This window comes from Hippocampus bargibanti, linkage group LG02, assembly GCF_051943395.1.
Source record: "Hippocampus bargibanti isolate YZ-2025 linkage group LG02, ASM5194339v1, whole genome shotgun sequence".
Classification (NCBI taxonomy): domain Eukaryota; kingdom Metazoa; phylum Chordata; class Actinopteri; order Syngnathiformes; family Syngnathidae; genus Hippocampus; species Hippocampus bargibanti.
Genome location: NC_142735.1, coordinates 18,562,134 through 18,581,614, shown reverse-complemented (window position 1 = coordinate 18,581,614; position 19,481 = coordinate 18,562,134). Strand labels below are relative to the sequence as shown.

Genomic DNA, 19,481 nt, shown 5'->3' with positions numbered 1-19,481 from the left:
ATCACACTACCCATGACAAAACACAAGGGTCAATGTGGTTCAATCAACCAAATTTTGACCAGTTAAGATTTTTTTTTGGGTTATGCTTAGAGGTTAGGTTTAGAGGTATGCGTTTATTGATTAAGGTTGTTTTTAGGGTTAGGTTTTTTTGATTAGGGTCAGGAATTGTTAGTTATTTTTAACGGGATTATGCAAAGTGCTTCGGTTTGTATTAGGCCTAGCGTTATGGTTGGGCTTAGTTCTTAGGCGTAGTGTTTGGTTTGATGTTTTAGGATTCATGTTGGAGTTACATTAATATCAGAATGTTTGTTCAGACACTGAACAAAGGCTCGAACACCGCAAGATTGCCTTTTACTGCCGGCAGGGGACGTAGCCAGACATGACTGACACCCAACTTCTCCAGCCCTCTTTATTTATTTATTGAGAGTACAGTAAAGTCTCGTTATATCGATATCGGTTATATCGATAGTACTGCTTATTACGATACTATTTCTATGAATGCAAGGAGAAAATTTACATTCCGCAGGATCGGATATATCGATAGTCCGGTTACAGTAAAGTCTCGTTATACCGATATCGGTTATATCGATAGTACCGCTTATTACGATACTATTTTCATTTCCCTTGCACATTTCTAGTCTTTTTATGTATAATTAGTACCGTTTCGTACGATACCCGGTTATGACGATAATCCGGTTATTACGGTGCTCCTTTTCATCCCCCGCCGGCCATTTTTGTTGTTTATATCGATATATCCGTCGCGCCATTGGTCAACTTGGTCACGTGTCTTGTTACGTGAGCCGCCATCGTTCAGCCATTGGTCGACTTGGTCACATGAGCCGCCATCGGTCGCGCTATTGGTCGACTTGGCCGTGTGACTTTGTCACGTGACACGCCATCGGTCGCGCCATTGGTCAACTTGGTCACGTGTCTTGGTTACGTGTCACGCCATCAGTCGCGCCATTGGTCGACTTGGTCAGGTGACTTGGTTACGTGCCTAGCACCCGTGTAGCAGAGCCATTTTCATTTTCAGACGCTAGCTCGTGTGTAGCAGACGAGATTGAAGTGTTTGTGTTAAAAGGTAAAAATGGGAAGCAGAAGAAGATTGATGACTTTTTTAAATTGTATACATAATACAGTAAGATGTAAGCGTTGCAGTTTCCCTGTTGTGTTATGTACATGCCCACTACTGTATATGAATGCAATCGTTTTTTGCAACAATGTGGCTTGTTTTGTCTGCTGAAGCGCGATGATTTTGAAAATTATTAACATTCCATACTGTGTATTAAAGGACAGCCGATGTCACTTTTTATTCAAATGCAAATAAAAATGACTTCACGCCAAGACGTCTTGCATTGCTTGTGAATCCAAACAATGGCTTCAGATTCGGATAATATGCTTTCTTGTTACACATCCAGTTATGAATATGTTTCAAATACACTGTAGTTCTGAAGATTAAAGCATACATGTTTACAATCATTAAAGAATTATATGTGCCATTTTGAGGCAACATTGGGGGAACATCTCCCAAAAAAAAGGGAGCTAATGGCCAGCTCCGTTTCTTATATGGCGCTTGGCTGCCCTCTTTTGGCGGCTTTTGTTTAATGCAGTTCGGCGCAGGATCGGATATATCGATAGTCCCGGTTATATCGATATTTTTTCGGACTCCCTTGAATATCGATATAACGAGACTTTACTGTATACCTATATTTTTTCCGACTCCCGAGAATATCGATATAACGAGACTTTACTGTATGCAAACTGAAAGGACAACCGACGTCTCCGGACAAGTTGTGTCCATTGTGTTGCTTCGTGTAAGCGGGTTCGGTAAATGATACAACTTCTGGATAGAGTTGAAGTTCTTTATTAGGACGGCTGTGTTGATTGGAGGGAGAAGGCAATTGACATGTGTGGCTCTCGTAGGCTCTCATCAGACTGACTTGCAGCAGCGCGCATGCTCCTTTGATCTAAAGCCAGGCATCACTAGTAGACCATGCAAATACAATTTGCTCATATCATTACATCCATAATTTGTAAAATGGCTTCAAATGGCTTCTACTGAGCGTATTTTACAAAGATTCCACCGCATATAGCTATATTTTACGTTTTAAGACTCGCGCTTAATATTCAGGAAGTCTTGTTTTTGAGTTGGTGACGAGTCCTCACGTCAAGTCATTGAAGGAATGCCCCTGACCGAGAAAGGACACATTGCAGCAGTCCTTTCATCACCTCAATGCATTTTGCGGTACTTTGTTTGGTCTGAAAACTTCATGTTGATCCGTGTTGATGGTGAAATTAGAAGGAAAACACATAATGCGATGGTGAATCGTTGTGTGTTGCACCAAGACTTCTATTTGATATTCGCTGACAAAACTTCCCAGGAGACAATTTCCTCGGAGCTTTGTCGGCATCTTCTGCCTTTTTGGGGTACTGTGAGTAGAGTTTGTCACTACATTTCTCTCCAGATGCCTCATAATGACCTGAATAAATTCTTTAATCGATTGCAAACATGTATGCTTTCCTCTTCAGAACTATTTTAATCATATTCATAACTGGATGAGTAACAAGAAAGCATCTTTTCCGAATCTGAAGCCATTGATTTGATTCTCGAGCAAGACAAGACGTCTTGACGTGACACCACGAAGGGGGCGGCACCTTCTGAAACTGGCCACTTCCGGGTTCAGTTTGAAGTAGTTTTTGGACACTTTAAGTCATTTTATTGGTGTTTTGCATTTGACTAAAAATATCATACTTCGTGTATGGGTATTTTAGATGCTATAAAACGTTTTTCTGATGTCAGTTAGGAAACAAAAAAGTGATGTTGGTTGTCCTTTAAGTGAAACATTAGTAAAACATAGACTTCTTGATTTGAATACCACACCCTTGGACATCTCAAGCACCAACATCCATAATCCAATAGAACACAGACATTTATAGGGTTTCTTTCCATGAACTGATAGATTTGTAACCTGGCTCATGACCTCTCCCTGTGAAGAAGTTTACCAAGTCTTAAATTCCGCCAAAGGCCAGATCTCCTGACTGAGGATGACAGTTTATCAGGCTTTGTCTTTTCACCTCAGATTTACCCCAGATTTACTGTGCTTCCATTGTGGACCTTGTGTTCGGCCAACGAAGCGTACAACTGCATCATAAAACTTTTAAACATGATAATTTCTATTCTGTACTCTCTATCAGTTAAGGTTAGGGTGTTCGAGTTAGGGTTACTGTGAGGGTTAGGGGTTTGGGTTTATGGTTGGAACCTAGGTTTAGATTTAGTCGTGTTTAGGTAGTGTCAGTTTTAGGATTATGTTGAGGGGGTTAGGGTAGGGTTGTAGGTTAGGGATGACAGTTGGGGGTTAAAGTTAGGGGTGGTGATTCAAGGTTACGTTAGGGTTCTGGTAGCGGTTTGTGGTTCGGTTTACAGGAAGGAATAAGGGTAATTTTGCAAACTTTAATTTCATAGTGAAGATTAGTAAAATCCTCTTCCATGCCTGCCTACCTGTCAAAAACATACTTGAAAAATATGCTTTGGCAGTAAAGGGTTGGATTCCAGTTGAAAAATTTAAAGGCCCATGGCAGTGAATGAGTTGAATAAAGCATTTGACTCAGTACTTGTACATTATAACCAGACGCGTGGTTTGTACTTATCTGTACTTCTACTTATGTACAGTGTGAACAACTTTGCCGCCTCTTTGTGTCACAAAAGTTCCTTCAATCAAGAGAATTGCTTCCCAAATTTTTCTGTGGTTGTGGTTGTTGTGTTAGTTCTCCGCGATGACTGTGTGTAATTTTGTCTTTTTCTTTAGTTTTGATTTTTGGGGTGCTCTTTCTTCTTTGACGGAGCATACATTTACCATCTTGTCCCCCCCCCCCATTCCTCAGGCCGCAGCTGTGGCACCCATCTCTTACAAACAACTGAAGGCTCGCCAGTGAACAGGCGCAACGGCGGTGGCCACATTTCAGGGTTTCGTTCCAATCAGGTCAGACGCGTGACCACCGCGGGAGGAGGCAAAACGGCACTTCCGACTGGTTTGGGAGGAAAGAAAACCTCAACTCTCCGTCCTCCTTTGTCCAATTTTGACAACCTAACATACCCAACATGCCGGCCACGCCTGACTCTGGAGCAGCACGCTGCAGAGTCGGGCAAGATTTGTCATATACTGTACTCAGATATTTAGTCTTTTATCTACAAACAAATGCATATGCAGCTGCCTTGTCCCAAGCTCTGACTGCTGTGTTTTAACAAGCAGTCCTAAAGTTACCACTCATTCAAACCGCTCGACGGCAGGGGAAAGGAGGAAGTGAAATAATAATTGCAAAAATTACCACAAAAAAAAAGATTTGTAAAGCAGCGCTTTAAAGATGACAAGATAAGGCCAATGTGTGTTCTTTTTCTTCTTTCCAGCACGGATAACACTCCATTCTTTTTGTGAGGAGTTTTTTTTCATTCAATTGGTCTGTCAACCTGTCGCTCAAGTTGGAGAGTTTGCTGAGACCCCTGTTCATGCACTCTCAAGTTCCCAAAAATGTGCATGTGTGTCTGTGTGCGGGATTAAGGAATAGATTAGCGATTTATGGGCAGTGTGGCAAAGCTCAAAGTGTGACCTTAATCGCCACGTCTCCAAGTTTTTGTGTTGAATGTGATTAATTTAAAAAGTCCAAATTAAGAGCAGAGTAATAATATATGTGCTTTACTGTGTGGATGTTAGATGCTGAAAGCCAAAAAAGCATAAAGGCTGTTACGGAGGTTTATGACGATCGTAATTGTTTTTGTTTTGTGTGTGTCCACAAAATTCTGTTTCGGCCCGATAAAAGCCTCAAATGTCTGTGCGACTACTTGAAAGTTGGCCATCCTGTTATTATGAGCATTTACTTAATAATATAGTTAGACTGATTTCCCTCATACAGACATGCCTTGATTTACAAGTGTAATTTGTTTCTTGACCAGGCATGTAACTCAAAACTTTTGAAATATTTGGAATGTCATTTCCATACAGCCCTTCCAAAAAAAACATCATATAAATCCTACACTAATATTTTATTTCATAAAACATGCAGGAATGTCATGATTAAAATTAAACTAAGGAAATGATCCAAATTTTACCCTTTTCCCCCCCTCAATTCAGTGATTATTGAACTGATCCTTGTGTGCATCACTTTGCCACCTGGTGTCAATATAATACAGACACAGCTATGTAGCGGCCGCCCCTCACTTTTCGCAGGAAATAGTGACTGGACTCCACCGTGAATACTGGTTGGTAAACTCAATCAGTACCAGCCGTTTAAGAATGTGTGTAAGGCACATTAATAAGAGTCATTCTTCCCAGAGGATAAATAATGCACCTGAGTCTAAGCAGTGGCTCCTAATTCAAAACATCGGTCAGGTGACTTGTATCTTAAGGCACGACTGTATTTCGGGAGGGGAACCATGAATAAAGAAAGAAGACAGCACTCCAATTACACAGCAGGCATGCTGCTCTTTAAATTGAGATGCATGGATTAACCCCAATGTCTCAAGTTTGTGCTTCCATGATTTGCATCAATGTTACTTTCCACATGAAATCCTATTAACTTTTTTTCACCAGTCCTGCACTGTTAAAGAAAACGTCAAAGGTTCACCAAAATGTGTACGATGTGGCCCGCTATTAGTTTATCAACTGCTCAAAAAAAAGACAACACTTGGGATTTACATTGTGCTGTTTACATGTTCCCTTTAATTTTTTTGAGCAGTATATAAAATAAAACACTGCGCAATACATTCCATTCAACCCTCCAATTATTTTTCTCAATACACTAGCATCAATTTGTTTTTTTTTAGGAGAGTATAATGCTTCATATTTATTAAACTCATTTTACTCAGATAAATGTTTTATTTTGAAGGGTTTTATTATGGACAGTTATTCTGTGTTGGTATTCTTCTAAAAATGCTTTCAAGCTTTATAAGTTACTGTGCTGGCAAAAGAACTCAAGCCTGCTTTGTTATAATAAAACTTTACAACCTTTAAGTGGTATCAGTCAGGCATGGCCCCCCCTTTCCCCAGTGCTTAAAACCATGGTGGTCTTTTGCTAGTCGAAGCAAGAAAATGAATCACAGAAACATAGTGTTTTTAACTTTTCTCTTTTCTCTTGCCACAATTTTGTAATAAAATTAAAATGTACCAAAAACCAAGAGGTTCCGGACATGGCCATTTTGTGCGCTGTTGGCTAGCTGGCCTTAAAACCCTCTGAAACCTCGAAGATGAATGTATTGAAAATATATTTAAATTCTGAAGATTTTTTTTCCTCGAATAAAAACCACTTTAAAGAAAAAAATCATGTTCTTGTTTCTGTGTGCGTGTGTGAGTGGTAATTTGAGCACACGTAACAGACGCGGGACAGTAATGAGATAGCAGTCAGACTAAGCTGGATCAATCGTGTGATTGCCCCGCCCGGTCTACAGTCTCAATGTCGCGCAGGGCTTTCTAACATTTTTTTAAATGCCGCAGAAGCCACTTTGAAATGATTCATTTGACATGAATTGGACAAAAGTAAGCCATCAAAAATATGACACAGTATATCAACTGTCAAATGCGGGTTTTAGTCTTACAAGAAATGTCATAACGGTCAGTGCGAGAGAAGACATGAGAGTTGTGACAGCTTCATCATGACAACACATGCTCACAATGCCGTGAGCATCTGACACTTCCTGGCTGAGAACATAAATGCTCTGGGCCTGGGGCAAACTCACAACTTGCCCTGCCTGGCGACATGCGCTTTTTCTGACGACTTACCCCATTTAAAAGTATTAGACGATGACAAGATAGCACCGAGAAATACACTACATGAGGACTCGAGAACCGTCGGTTCTCGAGCCATATCGTTTGATGATTGTATCTGGCGTGCAGATAAAATAAATGATCCTCGCTTTTTTGCTGCTAATTTCCTGGTTGGGCTAAAGTTGGCTGAAAGAACAATTCCGATTAGATGCGATTGATCTGTTGGACATTGCTGTCGAAACAGGTAAACGCCTCCTTTTGAATAAAATGGCAAAAAGAAAAAAATATGCAGAGTATTGTACAGGTTGAATGGACCAAAGGATTCGTGATTTTAAATTGCAATGAAACAATACCATCGCTGAAACAGTCGAATGTCACTGGCACTTTGACACACTCCTTGCTACATTAGAAAGCAAGCGTGCAAGCTAATGAGCAGTGTGCAGGCTCACTAGCAGCATCTGGACCCGGCAGGTTGACTTTCATTCCGACAGTTTGGCTGGATTTTTACCAATCATGAGGAACAGAAAACCATTCATATTAATGGTGTGTATTATCACATAGTTATTTTATATAATACATTCTGGCATTTGATTGAAATCACACATCACATACATGTTAAGTCTCTGGATTTGGTAGGGAGAGTCCCTATTATGACCACAATACAGGTACTGTTGCGGGCACTAGGACCAGGCATCTCACCCAGCAGGTGCACGGGAGGGGGCGGGTTTATGCTACATATATTTCACTGCATCTTCTGTTTGAGAGAGATCCACTTGTTAGCCATTGGAATAAACACGTCTCCACATTCAGTCGTGTGTGCTCTTTCCTCAACGGCTACACTGGTCAATGTTCATGGCAACAGACGAAGATGTCTTCAACGGCCATGTCGCCACGACCGGCGCCCCAACTCGCAGCTTCTGCCCACGCCACGAAGTTGCCCGAGTTCTGGCACAGCGAACCGGTTTCGTGGTTCCAGCATGTGGAAGCGCTTTTCCACCTACGCGGCATCACGGCGGATGAGCCAAAATATTACCTGGTGGTGGCGTCTCTCAACGAGCAGACTACGCGTCGTGTGCTGCCGCTCTTACGCGCGCTTCCACAGAGCGAGAAATACGCGGCGCTCAAACACCTGCTGCTCAGACGTTTCACGTTATCGGCCTCTGAGAGAGCAGACAGGCTTCTTTCCCTTCCCGGACTCGGCGACGGAACAGCAGTGGATCTCATGGACAATATGCTGTCGCTTTTAAGTTTGGATGATGCCAGATTCCTTTTCCCCCATATATTCCTCCGTCAGCTACCAGCCTCAGCGCGCGCCGTGCTAGCTAACTCAACGTGCTAGCTAACTCAACGTGCTTAACGGCGACTATCAAGGTTTGGCTGAAGAAGCGGATCGAGTGCTTCTGGCAACACCGTGGTTCGTTCGAAGGTGACTGAACCGTGGTCAGCCCGACAGCAACGGAATTCACGACATACATTCAGCACGTGGCCGGCAAATGTAACCCTGTGGCCGATTGCTTGTCACGCGCAATCGTGTGTCCAGTCCATCTCGGGGTGGATTTTTCAGAGATGGCCACCGCCCAATCTGAGGATCCGGACATCCACGAACTCAAGGCAGCAGGTGCGGCCCTGAAACTTGAGGAGCTGGAACTGTGTGAAGGGGTGCGATGTGTCTACGGGTCGCACTCGTCCCGTGGTTCCGCAGGAGTGGCATTGGCAAATTTTTGATTCTTTTCATTGCCTCTCACACCCTGGCGTCCGGCCATCAGTCAAACTACTTGGGGCGAAGTGTGTCTGGCCTGGGTTACGAAAGGACGTCAGGAAGTGGGCAGCTGCTTGCGTGGCATGTCAGCACGCCAAAGTCCACAGGCACACCCGGGCAAACCTGGAAACAATTCCGGCCAGGAGGTTTGACCACGTCCATGTGGATCTGGTCGGGCCCCTCCCTCCTCCGCAGGGTTGCACACATCTCTTCTGTATGGTCGATCGGACTACTAGTAGGCCGGAAGCAGTCCCCCTGTCCTCCACGACCTCGGCAGATATCGCCTGCGCATTTCTGTCGTCGTGGGTCGCACGTTTCGTCTCTTGAAAACAAAGACACATTCCCTAAAAGAGTAGGCCACATTCCTCGACGTAACCTTTGTAGAATGTTTGAGAATCTACACAGATGACAGATATTTTTTTTTGCAATACCTAGGAATGATTCAAATTGCTATTGTGAGTTACCCTGTGAAGTTCCATCAAAGATTTGTTACTAAATAAAGCCTCGTTGTATATGTTCAAAGATAATTGCTACAAACTTGCATCAGGCACCCCAGTCATTATCTGGACCCCAACACAGGAAGTGTGTCAGCATCCATCATGTCGTCGTCCTCGCAGCCCTCGACTTGATCTAAGAAAAGACTCCGTGTGTGTCACTATGTTCACAACGACACGTTTGTTCTCCTTTGGATGTGAATGCTGTGCACCAAGTTGCTGGCTAAGTGTGTGTGTAGGGACTTGTCATGCTCTCTCACAAAAGCTCTCTCTTCCACAGCTGCTTTATGTCTGCGACGACGACATCACTCACAGTTAAACAATCCTGCCCACTGTCATGCTTTCGGAGCCATAGCCTGAATTACAGGGAGGATTTGGCTCTCTGGAGAGAGAGAGAGAGAGAGAGAGAGAGAGAGAGAGAGAGAGAGAGAGAGAGAGAGAGAGAGAGAGAGAGAGAGAGAGAGAGAGAGAGAGAGAGAGAGAGAGAGAGAGAGAGAGAGAGAGAGAGAGAGAGAGAGAGAGAGAGAGAGAGAGAGAGAGAGAGAGAGAGAGAGAGAGAGAGAGAGAGAGAGAGAGAGAGAGAGAGAGAGAGAGAGAGAGAGAGAGAGAGAGAGAGAGAGAGAGAGAGAGAGAGAGAGAGAGAGAGAGAGAGAGAGAGAGAGAGAGAGAGAGAGAGAGAGAGAGAGAGGCAAGCTCGAGGAGGGGCAGCAGCGCCACAAACAGCAGTGGTCGGCCGGAAGGAATCATGTTTGTTGTGAGTGACCAAACAGCTGACTGAATGTTTGCTTTCATGTAACTCAAGGTCAGCAAGTTGCGGCAGCCTGAATGAAGCTCGGCGGGGGGATGCTCACTTACACGCGCCAGCCGTGTAAGTAGAACGGGGACAAGGATGTGAAAGGCTCTGGATTACACGACCCATCTGCCATCAGGTTTTGTGGGCGAATGGGCCTCAATGCAGGAGGAGTCGATGACCGAGTCTCGGGAGGAGATGGAGGGCGACGGCTTCCTCTTGCAGGCCCGGTCCAAGCTGGAAAACACACTACAGCGTAAGTACAGCCAACGCAAACGCCATGGGGGGTTTGCCAAAGTCGACAAAATCCTGTTCAAATGCCAGGTTTTCAATATTTAAGAAAAAATGCCATTCGGATAGTTTCAAATGTTTTATCACCTTTATTAGGAGCTGTCATCTCATTTGAGTTAAAAAATAACCTGAGAAAAAAAAAAGTTCAGAAATGTTGTTGCACAAGTGTGCACACCCTCAAACTGTAGGCATGGCTGTGTCCACAGTTGACCAGTCACAGGTAAGCTCATTTCAAAAAGGAGTTAACTCACGTAACACCGTGTAAAATGCCTCAGAGTAACCGCAAATCAAGTTCAGGTGTTCTCGTAAGGCCAGGTTGCTTTATATGTCAGCATAGGGTGAAAACGGTGTGCTTTCCCTGATTAAAAAGTAAACACAGGAAAAAAAGAGAACATAGAGTGCAATAAAATTGATTTTAAAAAACGCTTTGCAAGAAATCAATAAAAGCTTGAGGAGAAAAAAACCAAGGTGGCATCTTTTTTGTTTTTATTGTTGCTTTAGTTAGGTCTCTGTATAGATATTTTAAGGTGCCTTTTACCAAATACAAAACAAGTTTTGATGTCCTAGTAATCTTGTTAGCTTGTGTTTCTTAGGTTTTAATTACTCTTGTACATTTACTTCATGAAAGATGCTCTGTTACAGTTGCTTGGTGATATTATTGGTAGTTGTGGTGTGATTGTTGACAAGATCAGTGGCGCTGGGCGATGACGTCAGCAGGAGGCGCCAAGGACCAGCAGGGGGAGTGACTGGGAAGAAGCACAGCATTGGAGGCTAAATAAAGAGTTACCCACGTTAACGCACAGCTGGACTCACGTGTGCCTTATTTGACAACACGACATGGTGTCAGAAGTCCTGTAGTTGACGTGGTGTGCGCGAAGAGGATATTTTGGAAACGCGGCGGAGAGAAAAAGGCAACATGAGCGACGTAGAGGATGGAACATCGGCACGGGCTAATGGAGCCATGGCGCGAGGTGCACAGCAGGCTGCGGGACCAGTCGTCACCGCGGGGCCGTGCGCCACGTTCAACATCCAGCCGCCAGAACCCTTTGACTTCTCAAAACCGCAGGAGTGGGAAAAATGGATCAGGAGATTTGAAAGATTTCGCCTGGCAAGTAACCTTAAAGCGAGTTCTGAAGAAAATCAAGTAAACACACTTATTTACTGCATGGGTGACGAGGCTGATGATATTTTACGCGGGTTGAATCTGACGGAGGTTCAACGGTGCACGTATCAAGAAGTGCGGAGGGGACTCCAAGACTTCTTCGTTGTGAAGAAAAATGTCATCTTTGAGCGTGCAATATTCAACATGCGCTATCAAAAGGAAGGGGAGAGTGTGGATTCGTTTGTCACTGCACTGTATGCCCTGGCAGAGCATTGTAGCTATGGGACGCTACGCAATGAACTGATCAGAGACAGAATTGTAGTCGGACTACGGGACAAGGGATTGTCCGAACGATTGCAGTTGGATGCGGATCTGACCCTTGAAAAAGCCATAAGAATAGCACGGCAAAGTGAGGAGGTGAAGAGGCAACAGCCTTATCTGCGGGGGGACACCAACTCAGAGGCAAGTGGCGCCGAATCTGTTGACAGGGTGTTCAAAAGCAAATTAAAGACGGCTAAAAACTCACCCAACTATGCCAATAGCCAGACAAACAAGCCCCACAGTACTCACTTTAGGAAGGAAAGGGGGGCACAGTCAGTGTGCCAGAAATGCGGCAGCTCTCCTTCTCATCCAAAATTTGATTGTCCGGCCCATGAGGTGAAATGTCATGCTTGCGGGCGGAAGGGACATTTTCAGCGCGTATGTAAATTCAAATCGACGCATGAAATTACAGGAGATGAGGAAGACGAGGGGGAGGAAGCAGTTCTCCTTGGCAGTGTTGTGACAGACCGTGATCCGTGGATGGTCAAGATCGACATAAATCAGCGCAGTGTGATGTTTAAAATCGATACTGGCGCCGACGTCACTGTTCTGCCATACAAAGCATTCAAGGTCACGTATCAAAACAATCTCCCTAAACTCAAAAAGGCAACAAAACGACTCCTGGGACCAGGGAGCAGCCCTCTTGAGGTTGTGGGCGTCGCCAAGCTGCCGCTGAGAAAAGGTGAGAAGGAGGTGATGGAGGATGTTTACATCAGTCGTCATGTGCATACTGCCTTGCTGGGGAGATCTGTGAGCTGCAGGCTGGGGCTCGTCGCACGCCTAGGCAGCGTCACTATGCAGTCATTAAAAGACAACTACCCAAAAATATGAATCCTGTTCAAATGCCAGGTTTTCAATATTTACAGAAATAATGCCATTCGGATAGTTTCAAACGTTATGATGGACCTTTATTAGGAGCGGTCATCTCATTTGAGTTAAAAAATAACCTGAGAAAAAAAAAAAGTCTCAGAATATGTTTGTTTTTCACTAGTGTGCACACCCTCAAACTGTCAGGCATGGTCTGTGTCCACAGTTGACCGAGTCACAGGTAAGCTCATTTCAAAAAGGAGTTAACTCACGTAGGCACCGCGTAATAATGCCTCAAGAGTAACCTGTTGAATCAAGTTCAGGTAGTTCTCGTAAGGCCAGGTTGCTTTATATGTCAGCATAGGGTGAAAACTGGTGTGCTTTCCTGATTGAACAAGTAAACACAGTGAAAAAAAGCGAACATAGAGTGCAATAAAATTGATTTAAAAAACGCTTTGCAAGAAATCAATAAAAGCTTGAGGCGCCAAAGGACCAGCAGGTGGCATCTTTTTTGTTTTTATTGTTGCTTTAGTTAGTTCTCTGTATAGATATTTTAAGGTGCCTTTTACCAAATACAAAACAAGTTTTGATGTCCTAGTAATCTTGTTAGCTTGTGTTTCTTAGGTTTTAATTACTCTTGTACATTTACTTCATGAAAGATGCTCTGTTACAGTTGCTTGGTGATATTGGTAGTGACTACCAATGTCACCAAGATATTACAATGCAGTTTCTTTTACCTCAAATTAATTACTTGGAATAAGTTACTGTTTCTGTTTTTTTTTCTTCTTAATTTCCTGCATTCACTTTCCCAAATGATCTGTCTCTTTCCACCACATGTCCAATATTCTAGTCAAGTTATACTAGTCTGACTTTAAAATAAGTAATATGGTGAGAACATTTAAAATACAAAATATGATGTGACTAAAAGTAAAAAGTAGTTTTATTCAAGTTGAAGTATTCAAGGGGGGGTTCGAATATAGAGTAAATATGATGTATTTGTTTTCCTCAATCATAACCGTGGAAATTGTGCTCATGTTCCACTTGTCTGGCGTTTAAAGAGATTAGGTAACCGGTTTGAAGCTGTTACAGATGGTTTTCTAATTTTCCTTTCAAATAATTTGCCTGGCAGACGCATACCAGCTGGCCACAGTAATTTGAAAAATGCGCCTATATAAATAAGAATGCTCCTTTTCCACTCAAGCGTGTTGTTGTCTAACGCACGGTGCTTGTTGGTACGGTGCTGATGATGTAACTAAAGCGATCACTCGGTTTATATGAGAACAAAAAAGCTGTAAACACTTGAAATGTTTCCAGAATGTGTACCATCGATCTGAAAACTGTCAGTATACACGTTAAATCAGCCTGCTCTGTCTTTCAACAGTGGAAGCGGGTATACTACATATTTTTTAAGTTTTTATTTATGCAATTTAGTTGCTCACCAAAGTAAGTAAGGAAGGCAGGCAGCACTGAACCATGAAGTTTGAATTTCATGCGGACTCTCACCTCCCCCCCGAGTCTAATAGGATTACCTTGACAAGCTCATCTCATTGTTTAATTAATGGTCCTTTGCCTTTTTACGTGTGTGCGTGTGTGTGTGTGTGTGCGTGTGTGTGTGTGTAAACTGAGATCACCCAGAGAGAGGTATAAAAATGACAATCTTTGCAATTCCAATATTGTGTTATCAAGATTTTGAAAAAATGTACAAAATAATAGGGCTGGTGCTAAAGTTCATGGTTCGATTCTGCCGCCAGCCTCCATGTGCGGTCTTTGCATGTCTGTGCGTTTTTTTTTCCGGGTGCTCTGGTTTCCTCCCACATTCCGAAAACATTTCACCTTTCAGGTTGTAGACTGCCTAGAGCACGAAGAAAGGTGGGATAGGCTCCAGCACATCCGCTGACCCTTGTGAGGATAGGCGGGTCAGAAAATGGATGGATAGATAATAATAATATAATAAATAATAATAATAATAATAATAATAATAATAATACAAGTACAAATCTGGATGGTTTATATGACAGAAGTCCAGTACCGGCAGCCCCTTGCAACCGCACTCACCTGTTAAGGTCGTCTTTTGGGGCGAGTCTTCACTCTTGCCACTGGAATCAAGAAGTGCGGAGGGGACTCCAAGACTTCTTCGTTGTGAAGAAAAATGTCATCTTTGAGCGTGCAATATTCAACATGCGCTATCAAAAGGAAGGGGAGAGTGTGGATTCGTTTGTCACTGCACTGTATGCCCTGGCAGAGCATTGTAGCTATGGGACGCTACGCAATGAACTGATCAGAGACAGAATTGTAGTCGGACTACGGGACAAGGGATTGTCCGAACGATTGCAGTTGGATGCGGATCTGACCCTTGAAAAAGCCATAAGAATAGCACGGCAAAGTGAGGAGGTGAAGAGGCAACAGCCTTATCTGCGGGGGGACACCAACTCAGAGGCAAGTGGCGCCGAATCTGTTGACAGGGTGTTCAAAAGCAAATTAAAGACGGCTAAAAACTCACCCAACTATGCCAATAGCCAGACAAACAAGCCCCACAGTACTCACTTTAGGAAGGAAAGGGGGGCACAGTCAGTGTGCCAGAAATGCGGCAGCTCTCCTTCTCATCCAAAATTTGATTGTCCGGCCCATGAGGTGAAATGTCATGCTTGCGGGCGGAAGGGACATTTTCAGCGCGTATGTAAATTCAAATCGACGCATGAAATTACAGGAGATGAGGAAGACGAGGGGGAGGAAGCAGTTCTCCTTGGCAGTGTTGTGACAGACCGTGATCCGTGGATGGTCAAGATCGACATAAATCAGCGCAGTGTGATGTTTAAAATCGATACTGGCGCCGACGTCACTGTTCTGCCATACAAAGCATTCAAGGTCACGTATCAAAACAATCTCCCTAAACTCAAAAAGGCAACAAAACGACTCCTGGGACCAGGGAGCAGCCCTCTTGAGGTTGTGGGCGTCGCCAAGCTGCCGCTGAGAAAAGGTGAGAAGGAGGTGATGGAGGATGTTTACATCAGTCGTCATGTGCATACTGCCTTGCTGGGGAGATCTGTGAGCTGCAGGCTGGGGCTCGTCGCACGCCTAGGCAGCGTCACTATGCAGTCATTAAAAGACAACTACCCAAAAATATGCACTGGACTCGGAAAGATGCGGCAGCCGTACAACATCAAACTGAAACCAGGGTCTGAACCTTTCTCTTTAAAAACACCAAGGAGGATTCCATTGCCATTAATGGACAAAGTCAAGAAAGAGCTATCCCGCATGGAACGACTCGGAGTAATAAAAAGAATCGAGCAGCCAACAGACTGGTGCGCTGGCATCGTGGTAGTGCCCAAGAAATCAGGTGCTGTACGAATCTGTGTCGACCTCACCAAACTCAACGAGTCAGTCTGCAGAGAAAAGTATATCCTGCCATCAGTGGAGGAAACACTCGGCATGCTGGCTGGAGCCAGGGTTTTTAGTAAGCTGGATGCAAAAATGGGGTTCTGGCAAATACCCCTAACACCTAATTCCGCAAAGCTTACAACTTTCATCACGCCATTTGGACGCTATTATTTCAAGAGGCTACCTTTTGGGATAGCCTCCGCCCCTGAACACTTTCAAAACAGAATGGTAACAGAGGTTACAGAAGGGCTGGACGGTGTTGTTTGCCTCATGGATGATGTGCTCATATGGGGCAGGACGCAGGAGGAGCACGATGCCCGCCTGCATGCTACCTTGGAGAAAATCCAGGAGGCAGGCATCACTCTCAATGTGGAAAAATGTGAACTGTCAAAGTCAGAGGTGACATTTCTAGGCCATGTGATCTCAGACAGCGGCATCAGGCCAGACCCAGCTAAAACTGAGGCAGTAAGGATGATGCCGGAACCAACAAATCTAACAGAGTTGAGAAGTTTTCTCGGAATGATGAACCAACTGGGGAGGTTTGTGCCGGGGTTGGCAGATCGAGACAAGCCTCTCCGAGACCTCCTGTCCAAACGGAACTGCTGGGTGTGGGGCGTCGACCAGGCACGAGCCTTTCAAGATTTAAAAGACGCGCTGACGTCCACACCGGTGCTGGCCATGTTTGATCCCAACAGAGAAAGTAAAGTCTCTGCAGATGCGTCGTCGTACGGGTTGGGCGGAGTTCTTCTCCAAAAGTGGGAGGAAGAATGGAGACCAATAGCTTACGTGTCACGCTCGCTCACATCTACGGAGCAGAGATATGCTCAAGTGGAGAAGGAGGCTCTGGGGCTGACCTGGGCCTGCGAGAGGTTTCGTAACTTTCTCATCGGGAAGCATTTCTTGATGGAGACGGACCACAAACCTCTCCTGAGTCTCCTGGGGTCCCAAGCCCTGGATACATTACCTCCACGGATACAACGCTTCAGAATGCGACTCATGCGCTACTCTTACTCCATCTCTCACGTCCCAGGAAAAAGCCTGTTGACAGCTGACACACTGTCTCGAGCTCCAGTGGAGAAGGAGGCGACACCAGATGACAAAGAATTGCTCGAAGATACGAACATCTACATCGACATGGTGATGGAGAACCTCCCGGCAACCACCAATTACCTCGAAAGGCTGAGAGAGCAGCTGCAGAGGGACAGCGTGTGTGCACGTGTGATGCAGTTGTGCAAAGAAGGCTGGCCTGAACAAGGCCCCAATGAACCGGCACTCAGGCTGTACAGAGCAGAGCAGGCATTCCTCACAGTCCACGACGGAATCCTACTGAAGGGACAGAGAATTGTCATACCTTCAACCATGAGAAATGATGTTCTCGTTAAACTGCATGAAGGTCACCAGGGCGTGGTAAAGTGTAGAGAACGAGCGCGGCGGGCGGTGTGGTGGCCTGGGCTAAGCCAACAGCTGAACGAGTTGGTTCTCAACTGCCGAACATGCTGCAAGGAGAGACTGAACCACAGAGAGCCAATGATTCCATCACCGTACCCAGGAAGACCATGGGAAAAGCTAGGAGCAGATTTGTTCATGCTCGGAAACAAGACCTACTTGCTGGTTGTAGACTACATGTCAAGGTATGTGGAAATAGCTCTGTTGGCCTCCACAAAATCGAACGAGGTAATCCGCCACCTCAAATCAATATATGCACGCCATGGGATCCCGGACCTTTTGGTTTCGGATGGAGGGCCTCAGTTCTCCGGAACAGTCTTCACAGAGTTTGCGGAGTCGTATGGGTTCCGCCACATTACAAGTAGCCCACGATACCCTCAAGGCAATGCCGAGGCAGAACGTGCAGTTCAAACGATCAAAAGCCTCTTGAAAAAAGCAGATGACCCCTATCTGGCCTTGCTTGCGTACAGGGCTACCCCTCTTGAAAACGGGTACAGCCCCGCTCAGCTTCTAATGGGGAGGAGACTCCGCACGAGGGTTCCCATCCTTCCTGTCCTGCTTAACCCAGCCATCCCCGACCGAGAAGCCATCATCCAGAAGGAAGATGAGAAGAGGACAAAAGATGCACAACGCTACAACACGCGACATCGTGCACAGAACCTCGTCAGACTCAACCCGGGACAGTGTGTGTGGATTAAGGACCAAGGAGCGGAAGGAGCCATCATCGAAAGACATGCTTCCCCACGATCATATCTGGTAGAGGGACCTCACGGGACCATCAGACGAAACCGGCGTCATCTCATCCCAATGAGGTCCTCGCCTGAGCAGAGTGGCTGTGATGCAGCGGAGCAGTCTTCGGGAAGCGATCCAGAAAGTCCATCAGCGGGACCACTACAGCACAATCTTCCAGAACCACCACCCACTCCTACTACCAAGACCAGGTTTGGGAGAGTCGTGGTGAAACCAACCAGGTTGGACTTGTGATTTTCTTTTTTTTCACCCATTTTCCCCCTACTTTCAGGCTCTGCTTGCAGGGTTGTTCGTTAAAAAAAAAAAAAAAAAAAAAAAAAAAAAAAAAAAAAAAAAACGGGGGTGGGTGTATTCCGAATATTGAGATGTACTTGTACATGCTGTTCTGTTTGTACATACAATGTTCAGCCCATTACAGAGCATAGAGGAGGATCAGTTATGATGGACCATCAAGTTATTGTTCTCAAATGGATTGTCTCAAATATGTTTGTTTTTCCTATGCGATCCCTTGTCACAGTCTGAGGGACGAGCAGACCTTTCAACCACGAGGCAGAATAATCCTCAAGGTCTGTTGAATCATTGGTAGTCTATCCAATGATTCTAGAAAGGGGAGATGTGGTGTGATTGTTGACAAGATCAGTGGCGCTGGGCGATGACGTCAGCAGGAGGCGCCAAGGACCAGCAGGGGGAGTGACTGGGAAGAAGCACAGCATTGGAGGCTAAATAAAGAGTTACCCACGTTAACGCACAGCTGGACTCACGTGTGCCTTATTTGACAACACGACAGTAGTGACTACCAATGTCACCAAGATATTACAATGCAGTTTCTTTTACCTCAAATTAATTACTTGGAATAAGTTACTGTTTCTGTTTTTTTTTCTTCTTAATTTCCTGCATTCACTTTCCCAAATGATCTGTCTCTTTCCACCACATGTCCAATATTCTAGTCAAGTTATACTAGTCTGACTTTAAAATAAGTAATATGGTGAGAACATTTAAAATACAAAATATGATGTGACTAAAAGTAAAAAGTAGTTTTATTCAAGTTGAAGTATTCAAGGGGGGGGGTTCGAATATAGAGTAAATATGATGTATTTGTTTTCCTCAATCATAACCGTGGAAATTGTGCTCATGTTCCACTTGTCTGGCGTTTAAAGAGATTAGGTAACCGGTTTGAAGCTGTTACAGATGGTTTTCTAATTTTCCTTTCAAATAATTTGCCTGGCAGACGCATACCAGCTGGCCACAGTAATTTGAAAAATGCGCCTATATAAACATAAGAATGCTCCTTTTCCACTCAAGCGTGTTGTTGTCTAACGCACGGTGCTTGTTGGTACGGTGCTGATGATGTAACTAAAGCGATCACTCGGTTTATATGAGAACAAAAAAGCTGTAAACACTTGAAATGTTTCCAGAATGTGTACCATCGATCTGAAAACTGTCAGTATACACGTTAAATCAGCCTGCTCTGTCTTTCAACAGTGGAAGCGGGTATACTACATATTTTTTAAGTTTTTATTTATGCAATTTAGTTGCTCACCAAAGTAAGTAAGGAAGGCAGGCAGCACTGAACCATGAAGTTTGAATT

At 44.5% G+C, this 19,481-nt stretch overlaps 3 protein-coding genes across 6 annotated transcripts in view; all 3 read left to right on the top strand.

Annotated features, from left to right (window-relative positions):
• The window catches only part of atp11c (ATPase phospholipid transporting 11C (ATP11C blood group)), a 45,510-nt gene extending 39,195 nt beyond the window's left edge, over positions 1-6,315 (top strand). For all 4 annotated transcript variants that reach the window (XM_088989802.1, XM_088989801.1, XM_088989797.1 and 1 more), the window contains one exon: positions 3,883-6,315. In XM_088989802.1, coding sequence (XP_088845928.1) covers positions 3,883-3,933 — 51 coding nt within the window. In that variant the 3' untranslated portion in view covers positions 3,934-6,315. The remainder of the gene's footprint in view (positions 1-3,882) is intronic.
• Positions 6,316-9,724: 3,409 nt separating this feature from the next.
• mcf2a (MCF.2 cell line derived transforming sequence a) overlaps positions 9,725-19,481 on the top strand; it is a 41,640-nt gene continuing 31,883 nt past the window's right edge. The window contains exons 1-2 of the mRNA XM_088989796.1: positions 9,725-9,876; positions 9,938-10,054. Of these exons, the coding sequence (XP_088845922.1) occupies positions 9,834-9,876; positions 9,938-10,054 (160 nt within the window). The 5' untranslated portion in view covers positions 9,725-9,833. The remainder of the gene's footprint in view (positions 9,877-9,937; positions 10,055-19,481) is intronic.
• Positions 10,754-12,343, top strand: LOC148901782 (uncharacterized). The gene has a single exon (XM_088991244.1). The coding sequence runs from the start codon at positions 11,006-11,008 to the stop codon at positions 12,341-12,343; it is 1,338 nt and encodes a 445-aa protein (XP_088847370.1). The 5' UTR covers positions 10,754-11,005.